Below are 18,599 nucleotides of genomic sequence, written 5' to 3'. Positions count from 1 at the left end.
TCACAATGGGCTGTGTGATAACAAGGCCTGGTGTGTGGGGGTAGGAGTAAGGACATGGGAGAGCTCCAGCCCGAAAGTTATTGAACACGATAATGAGTCCTAACGGCTGCAGGGTCCCCGAGTGGAAAATGAGGTGCTGTTCTTCCAGCTTGTGCTGAGCTTCCCTGGAGCACTGCAGCAAACCTGAGACAGACACGTTGGCCAGAGAACAGGGTGGGGGGTTAAACTGACAGAGGTAAAAACACTGACAGCAGATGCTGGAAACCAGATTCTGGATTAGTGGTTGCTGGAAGAGCACAGCAGTTCAGGCAGCATCCAAGGAGCTTCGAAATCGACATTTCGGGCAAAAGCCCTTCATCAGGAAACAAACAACTGCACTTAGGGAGGATATTCCCGGAAATACATCCAGGGAAGTTATTTGGGTGGAACTGAGAAATAAGAAAGGGATGATCACCTTATTGGGATTGTATTATAGACCCCCCAATAGTCAGAGGGAAACTGAGAAACAAATTTGTAAGGAAATTTCAGCTATCTGTAAGGATAATAGGGTGGTTATGGTAGGGGATTTTAACTTCCCAAACATAGACTGGGACTGCCATAGTGTTAAAGGTTTAGATGGAGAGGAATTTGTTAAGTGTGTACAAGACAATTTTCTGATTCAGTATGTGGATGTACCTACTAGAGAAGGTGCAAAATTTGACCTACTCTTGGGAAATAAGGCAGGGCAGGTGACTGAGGTGTCAGTGGGGGAGCACTTTGGGGCCAGAGACCATAATTCTATTAGATTTAAAATAGTGATGGAAAAGGATAGACCAGATCTAAAAGTTGAAGTTCAAAATTGGAGAAAGGCCAATTTTGATGGTATTAGGCAAGAACTTTTGAAAGCTGATTGGAGGCAGATGTTCGCAGGTAAAGTGATGGCTGGAAAATGGGAAGCCTTCAGAAACGAGATAACAAGAATCTAGAGAAAGTATATTCCTGTCAGGGTGAAAGGGAAGGCTGGTAGGTATAGGGAATACTGGATGATAAAAGAAATTGAGGGTTTGGTTAAGAAAAAGAAGGAAGCATATGTCGGGTATAGACAGGATCGATCGAGTGAATCCTTAGAAGAGTATAAAGGCAGTAGGAGTATACTTAAGGGGGAAATCAGGAAGGCACAAAGGGGACATGAGATAGCTTTGGCAAATAGAGTTAAGGAGAATCCAAAGGGTTTTTACAAATATATTAAGGACAAAAGGGTAACTAGGGAGAGAATAGGGCCCCTCAAAGATCAGCAAGGCGGTCTTTGTGTGGAGCTGCAAGAGATGAGGGAGATACTAAATTTTGTATCAGTATTTACTGTGGAAAAGGATGTGGAAGGTATAGATTGGAAAGAAATAGATGGTGACATCTTGCAAAATGTCCAGATTACAGAGGAGGAAGTGCTGGATGTCTTGAAACAGGTAAAACTGGATAAATCCCCAGGACCTGATCAGGTGTACCCTAGAACTCTGTGGGAAGCTGGAGAAGTGATTGCTGGGCCTCTTGCTGAGATATTTGTATCATCGATAGTCACAGGTGAGGTGCCGGAAGACTGGAGGTTGGCTAATGTGGTCCCACTGTTTAAGAAGGGCGGTAAGGACAAGCCAGGGAACTATAGACCAGTGAGCCTGACCTCGGTGGTGGGCAAGTTGTTGGAGGGAATCCTGAGGGACAGGATGTACATGTATTTGGAAAGGCAAGGACTGATTGGGGATAGTCAACATGGCTTTGTGCGTGGGAAATCATGTCTCACAAACTTGATTGAGTTTTTTGAGGAAGTAACAAAGAGGATTGAGGGCAGAGCAGTAGATGTGATCTATATGGACTTCAGTAAGGCATTCGACAAGGTTCTCCATGGGAGACTGGTTAGCAAGGTTAGATCTCATGGAATACAGGGAGAACTAGCCATTTGGATACAAAACTGGCTCAAAGGTAGAAGACAGAGGGTGGTGGTGGAGGGTTGTTTTTCAGACTGGAGGCCTGTGACCAGTGGAGTGCCACAAGGATCGGTGCTGGGTCCTCTACTTTTCATCATTTATATAAATGATTTGGATGCGAGCATAAGAGGTGTATAGTTAGTAAGTTTGCAGATGACACCAAAATTGGAGGTGTAGTGGACAGCGAAGAGGGTTACCTCAGATTACAACAGGATCTTGACCAGATGGCCAATGGGCTGAGCAGTGGCAGATGGAGTTTAATTCAGATAAATGTGAGGTGCTGCATTTTGGGAAAGCAAATCTTAGCAGGACTTATACACTTAATGGTAAGGTCCGAGGGAGTGTTGCTGAACAAAGAGACCTTGGAGTGCAGGTTCATAGCTCCTTGAAAGTGGAGTCGCAGGTAGATAGGATAGTGAAGAAGGCGTTTGGTATGCTTTCCTTTATTGGTCAGAGTATTGAGTATAGGAGTTGGGAGGTCATGTTGCGGCTGTACAGGACGTTGGTTAGGCCACTGTTGGAATATTGCGTGCAAGTCTGGTCTCCTTCCTATCAGAAAGATGCTGTGAAACGTGAAAGGGTTCAGAAAAGATTTACAAGGATGTTGCCAGGGTTGGAGGATTTGAGCTACAGGGAGAGGTTGAATAGGCTGGGGCTGTTTTCCCTGGAGCGTTGGAGGCTGAGGGATGACCTTATCGTGAGGGACATGGTTGGATAAATAGACAAAGTCTTTTCCCTGGGGTGGGGGAGTCCAGAACCAGAGGGCATAGGCTTAAGGTGAAAGGGAAACGATATAAAAGAGACCTGAGGGGCAACATTTTCACACAGAGGGTGGTACGTGTATGGAATGAGCTGCCAGAGGAAGTGGTGGAGGCTGGTACAATTACAACATTTAAGAGGCATCTGGATGGGTATATGAATAGGAAGGGTTTGGAGGGATATGGGCCGGGTGCTGGCAGGTGGGACTAGATTGGGTTGGGATATTTGGGTCAGCATGGATGGGTTGGACCGAAGGGTCTGTTTCCATGCTGTACATCTCTATGACTCTAACTGGAAGCTCAGGGTCTTTTTTGCGGACAGAAGGTTGACGTTCGGCGAAGTGATCACCCAGTCCGTCCTTCGGTTCCCCAATGTAGAGAAGAGCACATTGTGAGCAGCGAATGCAGTGGACTGGATTGTGGGGAAGTTGCATTTCGTAAAGGATTGTTGTGACCTCACATGGGGTGTTAGAACAATCAGTGCTGTCCATTGTGATTGTTACTGAAATCGGACTCTCTCTAGGCTGTATCTTCCCTTATCTTCCCCTTATTCTTAAATTATTCAAATTGATGCTGTATCATGTTAACAAATGAAATCTTTTCACTGTACTTTACCTTCTTACTGTAAAATACACATGACAGTAAAATCAGGGTCATCATTAGACTCTGAATTCTAGATAGTTCTGCAATTCAAACACGACCTACTGTGGGAGGGTCTGAACCTGGATCTCCAGGATGTTACGTGGCCTCTGGAATAACAGGCTAAGCAATACCACCACCTGAACATCGCTCCCCTTTTTCAGTTTATCAGGGAACACTCCCTGGAATTGTCCCTCTGTAAACGCTCACCTGGGTGGTGCTTTGGGAATCATTGGCCATGAATCTGATTGGAAGAGCTTCTCTTTGCGATTGGTCAGCTCCCCAACGGGGCCATTCGCTGTCAGATCCTGCTGACGAAGCACCATCATGACGACTGACAATTCACAACTGGTTGCTCTTTGCCTTTGTAGCTGCTGGCGGATGCACTCCTCTCATTGCAAGTCCTGTTCCCAAGGAGGAATCTCCCGGCTGAACAGTGGCGAAGTGCCCACATGCTCAGTGTCACCAGTGTGCCAGCCACCATGCTCACTCCGGCCGTTTGCGACACGGTAAGCACAATTGTTTCCTTGTTCTGCCACAATCTCTGGTGGCATTTTTCCCTTCAGTCTCCGAAATCTATCTCAACATGGTTTAAAGTGAAACCACCAACAGACATTTGTGGGAGCTGGCTTTCCTTATATATAGATGCTGCCTTTCACCCTTGATCTTGGCACCTGTCACTGCGGGCTCTGATACCTGTAACCACAGGCCCTGTCACCTGTCACCATGGGCCCTGTCACTGCGGGCTCTGATACCTGTAACCACAGGCCCTGTCACCTGTCACCATGGGCCCTGTCACTGCGGGCTCTGATACCTGTAACCACAGGCCCTGTCACCTGTCACCATGGGCCCTGTCACTGCGGGCTCTGATACCTGTAACCACAGGCCCTGTCACCTGTCACCATGGGCCCTGTCACTGCGGGCTCTGATACCTGTAACCACAGGCCCTGTCACCTGTCACCATGGGCCCTGTCACTGCGGGCTCTGATACCTGTAACCACAGGCCCTGTCACCTGTCACCATGGGCCCTGTCACTGCGGGCTCTGATACCTGTAACCACAGGCCCTGTCACCTGTCACCATGGGCCCTGTCACTGCGGGCTCTGATACCTGTAACCACAGGCCCTGTCACCTGTCACCATGGGCCCTGTCACTGCGGGCTCTGATACCTGTAACCACAGGCCCTGTCACCTGTCGCCATGGGCCCTGTCACTGCGGGCTCTGATACCTGTAACCACAGGCCCTGTCACCTGTCACCATGGGCCCTGTCACTGTGGGCACTGATACCTGTAACCACAGGCCCTGTCACCTGTCACTGTGGGCCCTGTCACCTGTCACTGTGGGCCCTGTCACCTGTCACTGTGGGCCCTGTCACCGTGGGCCCTGTCACCTGTCACTGTGGGCCCTGTCACTGTGGGCCCTGTCACCGTGGGCCCTGTCACCTGTCACTATGGACCCTGTCACTGTGGGCCCTGCCACCTGTCACCGTGGGCCCTGTCACCTGTCACTGTGGGCCCTGTCACTGTGGGCCCTGTCACCTGTCACTGTGGGCCCTGTCACCTGTCACTGTGGGCCCTGTCACCGTGGGCCCTGTCACCTGTCACCATGGGCCCTGTCACCTGTCACTGTGGGCCCTGTCACTGTGGGCCCTGTCACTTGTCACTGTGGGCCCTGTCACTGTGGGCCCTGTCACCTGTCACTGTGGTCCCTGTCACCTGTCACTGTGGGCCCTGTCACTGTGGGCCCTGTCACCTGTCACCATGGGCCCTGTCACCTGTCACTGTGGGCCCTGTCACCTGTCACTATGGGCCCTGTCACTGTGGGCCCTGTCACCTGTCACTGTGGGCCCTGTCACCGTGGGCCCTGTCACCTGTCACCATGGGCCCTGTCACCTGTCACTGTGGGCCCTGTCACTGTGGGCCCTGTCACCTGTCACCATGGGCCCTGTCACCTGTCACTGTGGGCCCTGTCACCTGTCACCATGGGCCCTGTCACTGTGGGCCCTGTCACCTGTCACTGTGGGCCCTGTCACTGTGGGCCCTGTCACCATGGGACCTGTCACCTGTCACTATGGGCCCTGTCACCGTGGGCCCTGTCACCTGTCACTGTGGGCCCTGTCACCATGGGCCCTGTCACCTGTCACTGTGGGCCCTGTCACTGTGGGCCCTGTCACCTGTCACTGTGGGCCCTGTCACTGTGGGCCCTGTCACCATGGGACCTGTCACCTGTCACTATGGGCCCTGTCACCGTGGGCCCTGTCACCTGTCACTGTGGGCCCTGTCACTGTGGGCCCTGTCACCATGGGACCTGTCACCTGTCACTATGGGCCCTGTCACCATGGGCCCTGTCACCTGCCACTATGGGCCCTGTCACCGTGGGCCCTGTCACCTGTCACTGTGGGCCCTGTCACCTGTCACTGTGGGCCCTGTCACCATGGGCCCTGTCACCTGCCACTATGGGCCCTGTCACTGTGGGCCCTGTCACCTGTCACTGTGGGCCCTGTCACCATGGGCCCTGTCACCTGTCACTATGGGCCCTGTCACCTGTCACTATGGGCCCTGTCACCTGTCACTGTGGGCCCTGTCACCGTGGGCCCTGTCACCTGTCCCCATGGGCCCTGTCACCTGTCACTGTGGGCCCTGTCACTGTGGGCCCTGTCACATGTTACCATGGGCCCTGTCACCTGTCACCGTGGGCCCTGACACTGTGGGCCCTGACACCTGTCACTGTGGGCCCTGTCACCATGGGCCCTGTCACCTGCCACTATGGGCCCTGTCACCGTGGGCCCTGTCACCTGTCACCATGGACCCTGACACCTGTCACTGTGGGCCCTGTCACTGTGGGCCCTGTCACCCTTCACTGTGGGCCCTGTCACCTGTCACTGTGGGCCCTGACACCTGTCACTGTGGGCCCTGTCACTGTGGGCCCTGTCACCTGTCACTGTGGGCCCTGACACTGTGGGCCCTGTCACTATGGCCCCTGTCACTGTGATCCCTGTCACCTGTCACTGTGGGCCCTGTCACCTGTCACTACAGGCCCTGTCACCTGTCACTGTGGGCCCTGTCACCTGTCACTGTGGGCCCTGACACTGTGGGCCCTGTCACTATGGCCCCTGTCACTGTGATCCCTGTCACCTGTCACTGTGGGCCCTGTCACCTGTCACTACGGGCCCTGTCACCTGTCACCGTGGGCCCTGTCACCTGTCACTGTGGGCCCTGTCACCTGTCACTGTGGGCCCTGTCACTGTGGGCCCTGTCACCTGTCACCATGGGCCCTGTCACCTGTCACTGTGGGCCCTGTCACCGTGGGCCCTGTCACCTGTCACCATGGGCCCTGTCACTGTGGGCCCTGTCACCTGTCACTGTGGGCCCTGTCACTGTGGGCCCTGTCACCATGGGACCTGTCACCTGTCACTATGGGCCCTGTCACCGTGGGCCCTGTCACCTGTCACTCTGGGCCCTGTCACCATGGGCCCTGTCACCTGTCACTGTGGGCCCTGTCACTGTGGGCCCTGTCACCTGTCACTGTGGGCCCTGTCACTGTGGGCCCTGTCACTGTGGGCCCTGTCACCATGGGACCTGTCACCTGTCACTATGGGCCCTGTCACCGTGGGCCCTGTCACCTGTCACTGTGGGCCCTGTCACTGTGGGCCCTGTCACCATGGGACCTGTCACCTGTCACTATGGGCCCTGTCACCGTGGGCCCTGTCACCTGTCACTGTGGGCCCTGTCACTGTGGGCCCTGTCACCATGGGCCCTGTCACCTGCCACTATGGGCCCTGTCACCGTGGGCCCTGTCACCTGTCACTGTGGGCCCTGTCACCTGTCACTGTGGGCCCTGTCACCATGGGCCCTGTCACCTGCCACTATGGGCCCTGTCACTGTGGGCCCTGTCACCTGTCACTGTGGGCCCTGTCACCATGGGCCCTGTCACCTGTCACTATGGGCCCTGTCCCCATGGGCCCTGTCACCTGTCACTATGGGCCCTGTCACCTGTCACTGTGGGCCCTGTCACCGTGGGCCCTGTCACCTGTCCCCATGGGCCCTGTCACCTGTCACTGTGGGCCCTGTCACTGTGGGCCCTGTCACATGTTACCATGGGCCCTGTCACCTGTCACTGTGGGCCCTGTCACCGTGGGCCCTGTCACCTGTCCCCATGGGCCCTGTCACCTGTCACCGTGGGCCCTGACACTGTGGGCCCTGACACCTGTCACTGTGGGCCCTGTCACCATGGGCCCTGTCACCTGCCACTATGGGCCCTGTCACCGTGGGCCCTGTCACCTGTCACCATGGACCCTGACACCTGTCACTGTGGGCCCTGTCACTGTGGGCCCTGTCACCTGTCACCGTGGGCCCTGTCACCTGTCACCATGGGCCCTGTCACTGTGGGCCCTGACACCTGTCACCATGGGCCCTGTCACCTGTCACCATGGGCCCTGTCACTGTGGGCCCTGACACCTGTTACTGTGGGCCCTGTCACCTGCCACTATGGGCCCTGTCATCGTGGGCCCTGTCACCTGTCACCATGGACCCTGACACCTGTCACTGTGGGCCCTGTCACCTGTCACCATGGACCCTGACACCTGTCACTGTGGGCCCTGTCACCCTTCACTGTGGGCCCTGACACTGTGGGCCCTGTCACTGTGGGCCCTGACACTGTGGGCCCTGTCACTGTGGGCCCTGTCACCTGTCACTGTGGGCCCTGTCACTGTGGTCCCTGTCACTTGTCACTGTGGGCCCTGTCACTGTGGGCCCTGTCACTGTGGGCCCTGTCACTGTGGGCCCTGTCACTGTGGGCCCTGTCACTGTGGGCCCTGTCACTGTGGTCCCTGACACCTGTCACTGTGGGCCCTGTCACTGTGGGCCCTGTCACTGTGGGCCCTGTCACTGTGGGCCCTGTCACTGTGGGCCCTGTCACTGTGGGCCCTGACACTGTGGGCCCTGTCACTGTGGGCCCTGTCACTGTGGGCCCTGACACTGTGGGCCCTGTCACTGTGGGCCCTGTCACCTGTCACTGTGGGCCCTGTCACTGTGGGCCCTGTCACTGTGGGCCCTGTCACCTGTCACTGTGGGCCCTGTCACTGTGGTCCCTGTCACCTGTCTCTGTGGGCCCTGACACTGTGCAGCCCTGTCACCTGTCACCGTGGGCCCTGTCACCTGTCACTGTGGACCTTGTCACTGTGGGCCCTGTCACTGTGGGCCCTGACACCTGTCACCATGGGCCCTGACACCTGTCACTGTGGGCCCTGTCACCTGTCACTGTGGGCCCTGACACTGTGGGCCCTGTCACTGTGGGCCCTGTCACCTGTCACTGTAGGCCCTGTCACTGTGGGCCCTGTCACTGTGGGCCCTGTCACTGTGGGCCCTGTCACCTGTCACTATGGGCCCTGTCACCTGTCACTGTGGGCCCTGACACCTGTCACTGTGGGCCCTGTCACTGTGGGCCCTATCACCTGTCACTGTGGGCCCTGACACCTGTCACTGTGGGCCCTGACACCGGTCACTGTGGGCCCTGTCACCTGTCACTGTGGGCCCTGTCACTGTGGGCCCTGACATCTGTCACCATGGGCACTGTCACCTGTCACTGTGGGCCCTGTCACCTGTCACTGTGGGCCCTGTCACTGTGGGCCCTGTCACCTGTCACTGTGGGCCCTGTCACTGTGGGCCCTGTCACCTGTCACTGTGGGCCCTGACACTGTGGGCCCTGTCACCTGTCACTCTGGGCCCTGTCACTGTGGGCCCTGCCACCTGTCACTATGGGCCCTGTCACTGTGGGCCCTGTCACCATGGGCCCTGTTACCTGTCACTGTGGGCCCTGTCACCTGTCACTGTGGGCCCTGTCACTATGGGCCCTGTCACCTGTCTCTATGGGCCCTGTCACCTGTCACTGTGGGTCCTGTCACCTGTTACTGTGGGCCCTGTCACCTGTCACTGTGGGCCCTGTCACTGTGGGCCCTGTCACTGTGGGCCCTGTCACTGTGGGCCCTGTGACCTGTCACTGTGGGCCCTGTCACCTTGTGCCCTGTCACCTGTCACTGTGGGCCCTGTCACCGATCACTGTGGGCCCTGACACCTGTCACTGTGGACCCTGTCACCATGGGCCCTGTCACCTCTAACTGTGGGCCCTGTCACCTGTCACTATGGGCCCTGTCACTGTGGGCCCTGTCACTGTGGGCCCTGTCACCTGTCACTATGGGCCCTGTCACTGTGGGCCCTGACACCTGTCACTGTGGGCCCTGTCACTGTGGGGCCTGTCCCCTGTCACTGTGGGCCCTGTCACCTTGGGCCCTGTCACCTGTCACTGTGGGCCCTGTCACCTGTCACTATGGGCCCTGTCACTGTGGGCCCTGTCACCTGTCACTGAGGGCCCTGTCACCTGTCACTGTGGGCCCTGTCACCATGGGCACTGTCACCTCTAACTGTGGTCCCTGTCACCTGTCACTGTGGGCCCTGACAATGTGGGCCCTGTCACCTGTTACTGTGGGCCCTGTCACTGTGGGCCCTGTCACTGTGGGCCCTGTCACTGTGGGCCCTGACACCTGTCACTATGGGCCCTGTCACTGTGGGCCCTGTTACCAGTCACTGTGGGCCCTGTCACTGTGGGCCCTGTTACCAGTCACTGTGGGCCCTGTCACCTGTCACTAGGAGCCATGTCACTGTGGGCCCTGTCACCTGTCACTATGGGCCCTGTCACCTGTCACTATGGGCCCTGTCACTGTGGGCCCTGTCACCTGTCACTATGGGCCCTGTCACCTGTCAGTATGGGCCCTGTCTCTATGGGCCCTGTCACCTGTCACTGTGGGCCCTGTCTCTGTGGGCCCTGTTACCTGTCACTATGAGCCCTGTCACCTGTCACTGTGGGGCCTGTCCCCTGTCACTGTGCGCCCTGTCACCTTGGGCCCTGTCACCTGTCACTGTGGGCCCTGTCACCTGTCACTATGGGCCCTGTCACTGTGGTACCTGTCACCTGTCACTGTGGGCCCTGTCACCTGTCACTATGGGCCCTGTCACTGTGGGCCCTGTCACCTGTCACTGTGGGCCCTGTCACCTATCACTGTGGGCCCTGTCACCTGTCACTATGGGCCCTGTCACTGTGGGCCCTGTCACCTGTCACTGTGGGCCCTGTCACCTTGTGCCCTGTCACCTGTCACTGTGGGCCCTGTCACCTATCACTGTGGGCCCTGACACCTGTCACTATGGGCCCTGTCATCGTGGGCCCTGTCACCTGTCACCATGGACCCTGACACCTGTCACTGTGGGCCCTGTCACCCTTCACTGTGGGCCCTGACACTGTGGGCCCTGTCACTGTGGGCCCTGTCACCTGTCACTGTGGGCCCTGTCACCCTTCACTGTGGGCCCTGACACTGTGGGCCCTGTCACTTGTCACTGTGGGCCCTGTCACTGTGGGCCCTGACACTGTGGGCCCTGTCACTGTGGGCCCTGTCACCTATCACTGTGGGCCCTGACACCTGTCACTATGGGCCCTGTCATCGTGGGCCCTGTCACCTGTCACCATGGACCCTGACACCTGTCACTGTGGGCCCTGTCACCCTTCACTGTGGGCCCTGACACTGTGGGCCCTGTCACTGTGGGCCCTGTCACCTGTCACTGTGGGCCCTGTCACCCTTCACTGTGGGCCCTGACACTGTGGGCCCTGTCACCTGTCACTGTGGGTCCTGTCACCTGTTACTGTGGGCCCTGTCACTGTGGGCCCTGTCACTGTGGGCCCTGTCACCCTTCACTGTGGGTCCTGTCACCTGTTACTGTGGGCCCTGTCACTGTGGGCCCTGTCACTGTGGGCCCTGTCACCTGTCACTGTGGGCCCTGACACTGTGGGCCCTGACACTGTGGGCCCTGTCACCTGTCACTGTGGGCCCTGACACTGTGGGCCCTGTCACTGTGGGCCCTGTCACCCTTCACTGTGGGCCCTGTCACTGTGGGCCCTGTCACCTGTCACTGTGGGCCCTGTCACTGTGGGCCCTATCACCTGTCACTGTGGGCCCTGACACCTGTCACTGTGGGCCCTGACACCGGTCACTGTGGGCCCTGTCACCTGTCACTGTGGGCCCTGTCACTGTGGGCCCTGACATCTGTCACCATGGGCACTGTCACCTGTCACTGTGGGCCCTGTCACCTGTCACTGTGGGCCCTGTCACTGTGGGCCCTGTCACCTGTCACTGTGGGCCCTGTCACTGTGGGCCCTGTCACCTGTCACTGTGGGCCCTGACACTGTGGGCCCTGTCACCTGTCACTCTGGGCCCTGTCACTGTGGGCCCTGCCACCTGTCACTATGGGCCCTGTCACTGTGGGCCCTGTCACCATGGGCCCTGTTACCTGTCACTGTGGGCCCTGTCACCTGTCACTGTGGGCCCTGTCACTATGGGCCCTGTCACCTGTCTCTATGGGCCCTGTCACCTGTCACTGTGGGTCCTGTCACCTGTTACTGTGGGCCCTGTCACCTGTCACTGTGGGCCCTGTCACTGTGGGCCCTGCCACCTGTCACTATGGGCCCTGTCACTGTGGGCCCTGTCACCATGGGCCCTGTTACCTGTCACTGTGGGCCCTGTCACCTGTCACTGTGGGCCCTGTCACTATGGGCCCTGTCACCTGTCTCTATGGGCCCTGTCACCTGTCACTGTGGGTCCTGTCACCTGTTACTGTGGGCCCTGTCACCTGTCACTGTGGGCCCTGTCACTGTGGGCCCTGTCACTGTGGGCCCTGTCACCTTGTGCCCTGTCACCTGTCACTGTGGGCCCTGTCACCTATCACTGTGGGCCCTGACACCTGTCACTGTGGACCCTGTCACCATGGGCCCTGTCACCTCTAACTGTGGGCCCTGTCACCTGTCACTATGGGCCCTGTCACTGTGGGCCCTGTCACTGTGGGCCCTGTCACCTGTCACTATGGGCCCTGTCACTGTGGGCCCTGACACCTGTCACTGTGGGCCCTGTCACTGTGGGGCCTGTCCCCTGTCACTGTGGGCCCTGTCACCTTGGGCCCTGTCACCTGTCACTGTGGGCCCTGTCACCTGTCACTATGGGCCCTGTCACTGTGGGCCCTGTCACCTGTCACTGAGGGCCCTGTCACCTGTCACTGTGGGCCCTGTCACCATGGGCACTGTCACCTCTAACTGTGGTCCCTGTCACCTGTCACTGTGGGCCCTGACAATGTGGGCCCTGTCACCTGTTACTGTGGGCCCTGTCACTGTGGGCCCTGTCACTGTGGGCCCTGTCACTGTGGGCCCTGACACCTGTCACTATGGGCCCTGTCACTGTGGGCCCTGTTACCAGTCACTGTGGGCCCTGTCACTGTGGGCCCTGTTACCAGTCACTGTGGGCCCTGTCACCTGTCACTAGGAGCCATGTCACTGTGGGCCCTGTCACCTGTCACTATGGGCCCTGTCACTGTGGGCCCTGTCACCTGTCACTATGGGCCCTGTCACCTGTCAGTATGGGCCCTGTCTCTATGGGCCCTGTCACCTGTCACTGTGGGCCCTGTCTCTGTGGGCCCTGTTACCTGTCACTATGAGCCCTGTCACCTGTCACTGTGGGGCCTGTCCCCTGTCACTGTGCGCCCTGTCACCTTGGGCCCTGTCACCTGTCACTATGGGCCCTGTCACTGTGGGCCCTGTCACCTGTCACTATGGGCCCTGTCACTGTGGGCCCTGTCACCTGTCACTGTGGGCCCTGTCACCTATCACTGTGGGCCCTGTCACCTGTCACTATGGGCCCTGTCACTGTGGGCCCTGTCACCTGTCACTGTGGGCCCTGTCACCTTGTGCCCTGTCACCTGTCACTGTGGGCCCTGTCACCTATCACTGTGGGCCCTGACACCTGTCACTGTGGGCCCTGTCACCATGGGCCCTGTCACCTCTAACTGTGGGCCCTGTCAATGTGGTCCCTGTCACCTGTTACTGTGGGCCCTGTCACTGTGGGCCCTGACACCTGTCACTATGGGCCCTGTCACTGTGGGCCCTGTTACCAGTCACTGTGGGCCCTGTATCTGTGGGCCCTGTCACTGTGGGCCCTGTCACCTGTCACTTGGGCCCTGTCACCTGTCACTGTGTGCCCTGTCACTGTGGGCCCTGTTACCTGTCACTATGAGCCCTGTCACTGTGGGCCCTATCACCTGTCACTGTGGGCCCTGACACCTGTCACTGTGGGCCCTGTCACCTGTCACTGTGGGCTCTGTCACTGTGGGCCCTGTCACCTGTCACTGTGGACCCTGTCACTGTGGGCCCTGTCACTGTGGGCCCTGTCACTGTGGGCCCTGTTACTGTGGGCCCTGTCACCTGTCACTGTGGGCTCTGTCACTGTGGGCCCTGTCACCTGTCATTGTGGGCCCTGTCACTGTGGGCCCTGTCACCATTGGCCCTGTCACTGTGGGCCCTGTCACTGTGGGCCCTGTAGCCTGTCACTATGCGCCCTGTCACCTGTCACTGTGGGCCCTGTCACGGTGGGCCCTGCCACCTGTCACTATGGGCCCTGTCATTGTGGGCCCTCTTACCTGTCACTGTGGGCCCTGTCACCTGTCACTATGGGCCCTGTCACTGTGGGCCCTGTCACCTGTCACTGTGGGCCCTGTCACTGTGGGCCCTGTCACCTTGTGCCCTGTCACCTGTCACTGTGGGCCCTGTCACCTGTCACTGTGTGCCCTGTCACCTGTCACTGTGGGCACTGTCACCTCTAACTGTGGTCCCTGTCACCTGTCACTGTGGGCCCTGACAATGTGGGCCCTGTCACCTGTTACTGTGGGCCCTGTCACTGTGGGCCCTGTCACTGTGGGCCCTGACACCTGTCACTATGGGCCCTGTCACTGTGGGCCCTGTCACCTGTCACTGTGGGCCCTGTAACTGTTGGCCCTGTCACCGTGAGACTTGTCACTGTGGGCCCTGTCACCTGTCACTGTGGGCCCTGTCACCTGTCACTGTGGGCCCTGTCACCTATCACTGTGGGCCCTGACACCTGTCACCATGGGCCCTGTCACCTCTAACTGTGGGCCCTGTCACCTGTCACTATGGGCCCTGTCACTGTGGGCCCTGTCACCTGTCACTGTGGGCCCTGTCACCTGTCACTGTGGGCCCTGTCACCTTGGGCCCTGTCACCTGTCACTGTGGGCCCTGTCACCTGTCACTGTGGTCCCTGTCACCTGTTACTGTGGGCCCTGTCACTGTGGGCCCTGTCACTGTGGGCCCTGACACCTGTCACTATGGGCCCTGTCACTGTGGGTCCTGTCACCATTGGCCCTGTTACTGTGGGCCCTGTCACTGTGAGCCCTGTCACCTGTCACTGTGGGCCCTGTCACTGTGGGCCCTGTCACCTGTCACTGTGGGCCCTGTCACTGTGGGCCCTGTCACTGTGGGCCCTGACACCTGTCACTATGGGCCCTGTCACTGTGGGCCCTGTTACCAGTCACTGTGGGCCCTGTCACCCGTCACTATGAGCCATGTCACTGTGGGCCCTGTCATCTGTCACTACGGGCCCTGTCACCTGTCACTATGGGCCCTGTCACTGTGGGCCCTGTTACCAGTCACTGTGGGCTGTGTCACTGTGGGCCCTGTCACCTGTCACTATGGGCCCTGTCACCTGTCACTATGGGCCCTGTCTCTGTGGGCCCTGTCACCTGTCTCTATGGGCCCTGTCACCTGTCACTGTGGGCCCTGTCTCTGTGGGCCCTGTTACCTGTCACTATGAGCCCTGTCACTGTGGTCCCTGACACCTGTCACTGTGTACCCTGTCACCTGTCACTATGGGCCCTGTCACCTGTCACTGTGGGCCCTGTGACTGTGGGCCCTGTCACCTATCACTGTGGGCCCTGTCACCTGTCACTGTGGGGCCTGTCCCCTGTCACTGTGCGCCCTGTCACCTTGGGCCCTGTCACCTGTCACTGTGGGCCCTGTCACCTGTCACTAAGGGCCCTGTCACTGTGGTACCTGTCACCAGTCACTGTGGGCCCTGTCACTGTGGGCCCTGTCACCGTGAGACCTGTCACTGTGGGCCCTGTCACCTGTCACTGTGGGCCCTGTCACCTTGGGCCCTGTCACCTGTCACTGTGGGCCCTGTCACCTATCACTGTGGGCCCTGACACCTGTCACTGTGGGCCCTGTCACCATGGGCCCTGTCACCTCTAACTGTGGGCCCTGTCACCTGTCACTATGGGCCCTGTCACTGTGGTCCCTGTCACCTGTCACTGTGGGCCCTGACAATGTGGGCCCTGTCACTGTGGGCCCTGTCACTGTGGGCCCTGTCACCTGTTACTGTGGGCCCTGTCACTGTGGGCCCTGTCACCTGTCACTGTGGGTCCTGTCACCTGTTACTGTGGGCCCTGTCACTGTGGGCCCTGTCACTGTGGGCCCTGTCACTGTGGGCCCTGTCACCTGTCACTGTGGGCCCTGTCACCTGTCACTGTGGTCCCTGTCACCTGTTACTGTGGGCCCTGTCACTGTGGGCCCTGTCACTGTGGGCCCTGTCACCTGTCACTGTGGGTCCTGTCACTGTGGGCCCTGTCACCTGTTACTGTGGGCCCTGTCACTGTGGGCCCTGTCACTGTGGGCCCTGTCACCTGTCACTGTGGGTCCTGTCACTGTGGGCCCTGTCACCTGTCACTGTGGGCCCTGTCACCTGTTACTGTGGGCCCTGTCACCTGTCACTGTGGGTCCTGTCACTGTGGGCCCTGTCACCTGTCACTGTGGGCCCTGTCACTGTGGGTCCTGTCACTGTGGGCCCTGTCACCTGTCACTGTGGGCCCTGTCACTGTGGGCCCTGTTACCTGCCACTATGGGCCCTGTCACTGTGGGCCCTGTCACCTGTCACTATGGGCCCTGTCACTGTGGGCCCTGTCACCTGTCACTATGGGCCCTGTCACTGTGGGCCCTGTCACCTGTCACTGTGGGCCCTGTCACCTGTCACTATGGGCCCTGTCACTGTGGGCTATGACACCTGTCACTGTGGGCCCTGTCACCTGTCACTGTGGGCCCTGTCACTGTGGGCCCTGTCACCTGTCAGTGTGGGCCCTGTCACCTGTGACTGTGGGCCCTGTCACCTTGGGCCCTGTCACCTCTAACTGTGGGCCCTGTCACCTGTCACTGTGGGCCCTGTCACCTGTCACTATGGGCCCTGACACTGTGGGCCCTGTCACCTGTCACTCTGGGCTCTGTCACTGTGGGCCCTGTCACCTGTCACTATGGGCCCTGTCAACTGTGGGCCCTGTTACCTGTCACTGTGGGCCCTGTCACCTGTCACTATGGGCCTTGTCACTGTGGGCCCTGTCACCTGTCACTATGGACCCTGTCACTGTGGGCCCTGTCACCTGTCAATGTGGTCCCAGTCACCTGTCACTGTGGGCCCTGTCACTGTGGGCCCTGTCACCTGTCACTATGGACCCTGTCACTGTGGGCCCTGTCACCTGTCACTGTGGTCCCAGTCACCTGTCACTGTGGGCCCTGTCACTGTGGACCCTGTCACCTGTCACTATGGGCCCTGTCAACTGTGGGCCCTGTTACCTGTCACTGTGGGCCCTGTCACCTGTCACTATGGGCCTTGTCACTGTGGGCCCTGTCACCTGTCACTGTGGGCCCTGTCACTGTGGACCCTGTCACCTGTCACTATGGCCCCTGTCACTGTGGGCCCTGTCACCTGTCACTGTGGGCCCTGTCACCTGTCACTGTGGTCCCAGTCACCTGTCACTGTGGGCTCTGACACTGTGGGCCCTGTCACCTGTCACTGTGGGCTCTGTCACTGTGGGTCCTGTCACTGTGGGCCCTGTCGCCTGTCACTATGCGCCCTGTCATCTGTCACTGTGGGCCCTGTCACCTGTCACTATGGGCCCTGTCACTGTGGGCCCTGTTACCTGTCACTGTGGACCCTGTCACCTGTCACTATGGGCCCTGTCACTGTGGGCCCTGTCACCTGTTACTGTGGGCCCTGTCACCTGTCACTGTGGGCCCTGTCACTTTGGGCCCTGTCACCTGTCACTGTGGGCCCTGTCACCTGTCACTGTGGGCCGTGACACCTGTCACTGTGGGCCCTGTCACCTGTCACTGTGGGCCCTGTCACCTGTCACTATGGGCCTTGTCACTGTGAGCCCTGTTACCTGTCACTGTGGGCCCTGTCACTGTGGACCCTGTCACCTGTCACTACGGGCCCTGTCAACTGTGGGCCCTGTTACCTGGCACTGTGGGCCCTGTCACCTGTCACTATGGGCCTTGTCACTGTGGGCCCTGTCACCTGTCACTGTGGGCCCTGTCACTGTGGACCCTGTCACCTGTCACTATGGACCCTGTCACTGTGGGCCCTGTCACTGTCGGCCCTGTCACCTGTGGCTACGGGCCCTGTCACTGTGCGCCCTGTCACCTGTCAGTGTGGGCCCTGTCACCTGTCACTACGGGCCCTGTCACCTGTCACTATGTGCCCTGTCACTGTGGGCCCTGTCACCTGTCAGTGTGGGCCCTGTCACTGTGGGCCCTGTCACCTGTCACTGTGGGCCCTGTCACTGTGGGCCCTGACACCTGTCACTGTGGGCCCTGTCACTGTGGGCCCTGTCACCTGTCTCTGTGGGCCCTGTCACTGTGGGCCCTGTCACCTGTCACTATGTGCCCTGTCACTGTGGGCCCTGTCACCTGTCAGTGTGGGACCTGTCACTGTGGGCCCTGTCACCTGTCACTGTGGGCCCTGTCACTGTGGGCCCTGTCACCTGTCACTGTGGGCCCTGTCACTGTGGGCCCTGTCGCCTGTCACTGTGGGCCCTGTCACTGCGGGCCCTGTCACCTGTCTCTGTGGGCCCTATCACTGTGGGCCCTGTCACCTGTCACTGTGGGCCCTGTCACTGTGGGTCCTGTCACCTGTCTCTGTGGGCCCTGTCACTGTGGGCCCTGTCACTGTGGGCCGTCACTGTGGGCCCTGTCACCTGTCACTGTCGGCCCTGTCACCTGTCACTATGGGCCCTGTTACCATGGGCCCTGTCACCTGTCACTGTGGCCCTCACACCTGTCACTATGGGCCCTGTTACCATGGGCCCTGTCACCTGTCACTGTGGGCCCTGTCACTGTGGGCGCTGTCACCTGTCACTGTGGGCCCTGTCACTGTGGGCGCTGTCACCTGTCACTGTGGGCCCTGACACCTGTCACTATGGGCCCTGTTACCATGGGCGCTGTCACCTGTCTCTGTGTGCCCTGACACCTGTCACTATGGGCCCTGTTACCATGGGCGCTGTCACCTGTCACTGTGGGCCCTGTCACTGTGGGCCCTG

General features: G+C 59.2%; 1 protein-coding gene across 1 annotated transcript in view; it reads left to right on the top strand.

Moving 5' to 3' along the window:
• Window positions 1–18,599, top strand: part of LOC140471217 (nck-associated protein 1-like) — a 179,230-nt gene that overhangs the window by 4,551 nt on the left and 156,080 nt on the right. Inside the window, exon 2 of the mRNA XM_072567142.1 lies at window positions 3,727–3,864. Within this exon, the coding sequence (XP_072423243.1) occupies window positions 3,727–3,864 (138 nt within the window). The remainder of the gene's footprint in view (window positions 1–3,726; window positions 3,865–18,599) is intronic.

The sequence above is a fragment of the Chiloscyllium punctatum genome, chromosome X (assembly GCF_047496795.1).
Source record: "Chiloscyllium punctatum isolate Juve2018m chromosome X, sChiPun1.3, whole genome shotgun sequence".
Classification (NCBI taxonomy): domain Eukaryota; kingdom Metazoa; phylum Chordata; class Chondrichthyes; order Orectolobiformes; family Hemiscylliidae; genus Chiloscyllium; species Chiloscyllium punctatum.
This window is presented reverse-complemented; position numbering and strand designations above follow the sequence as displayed.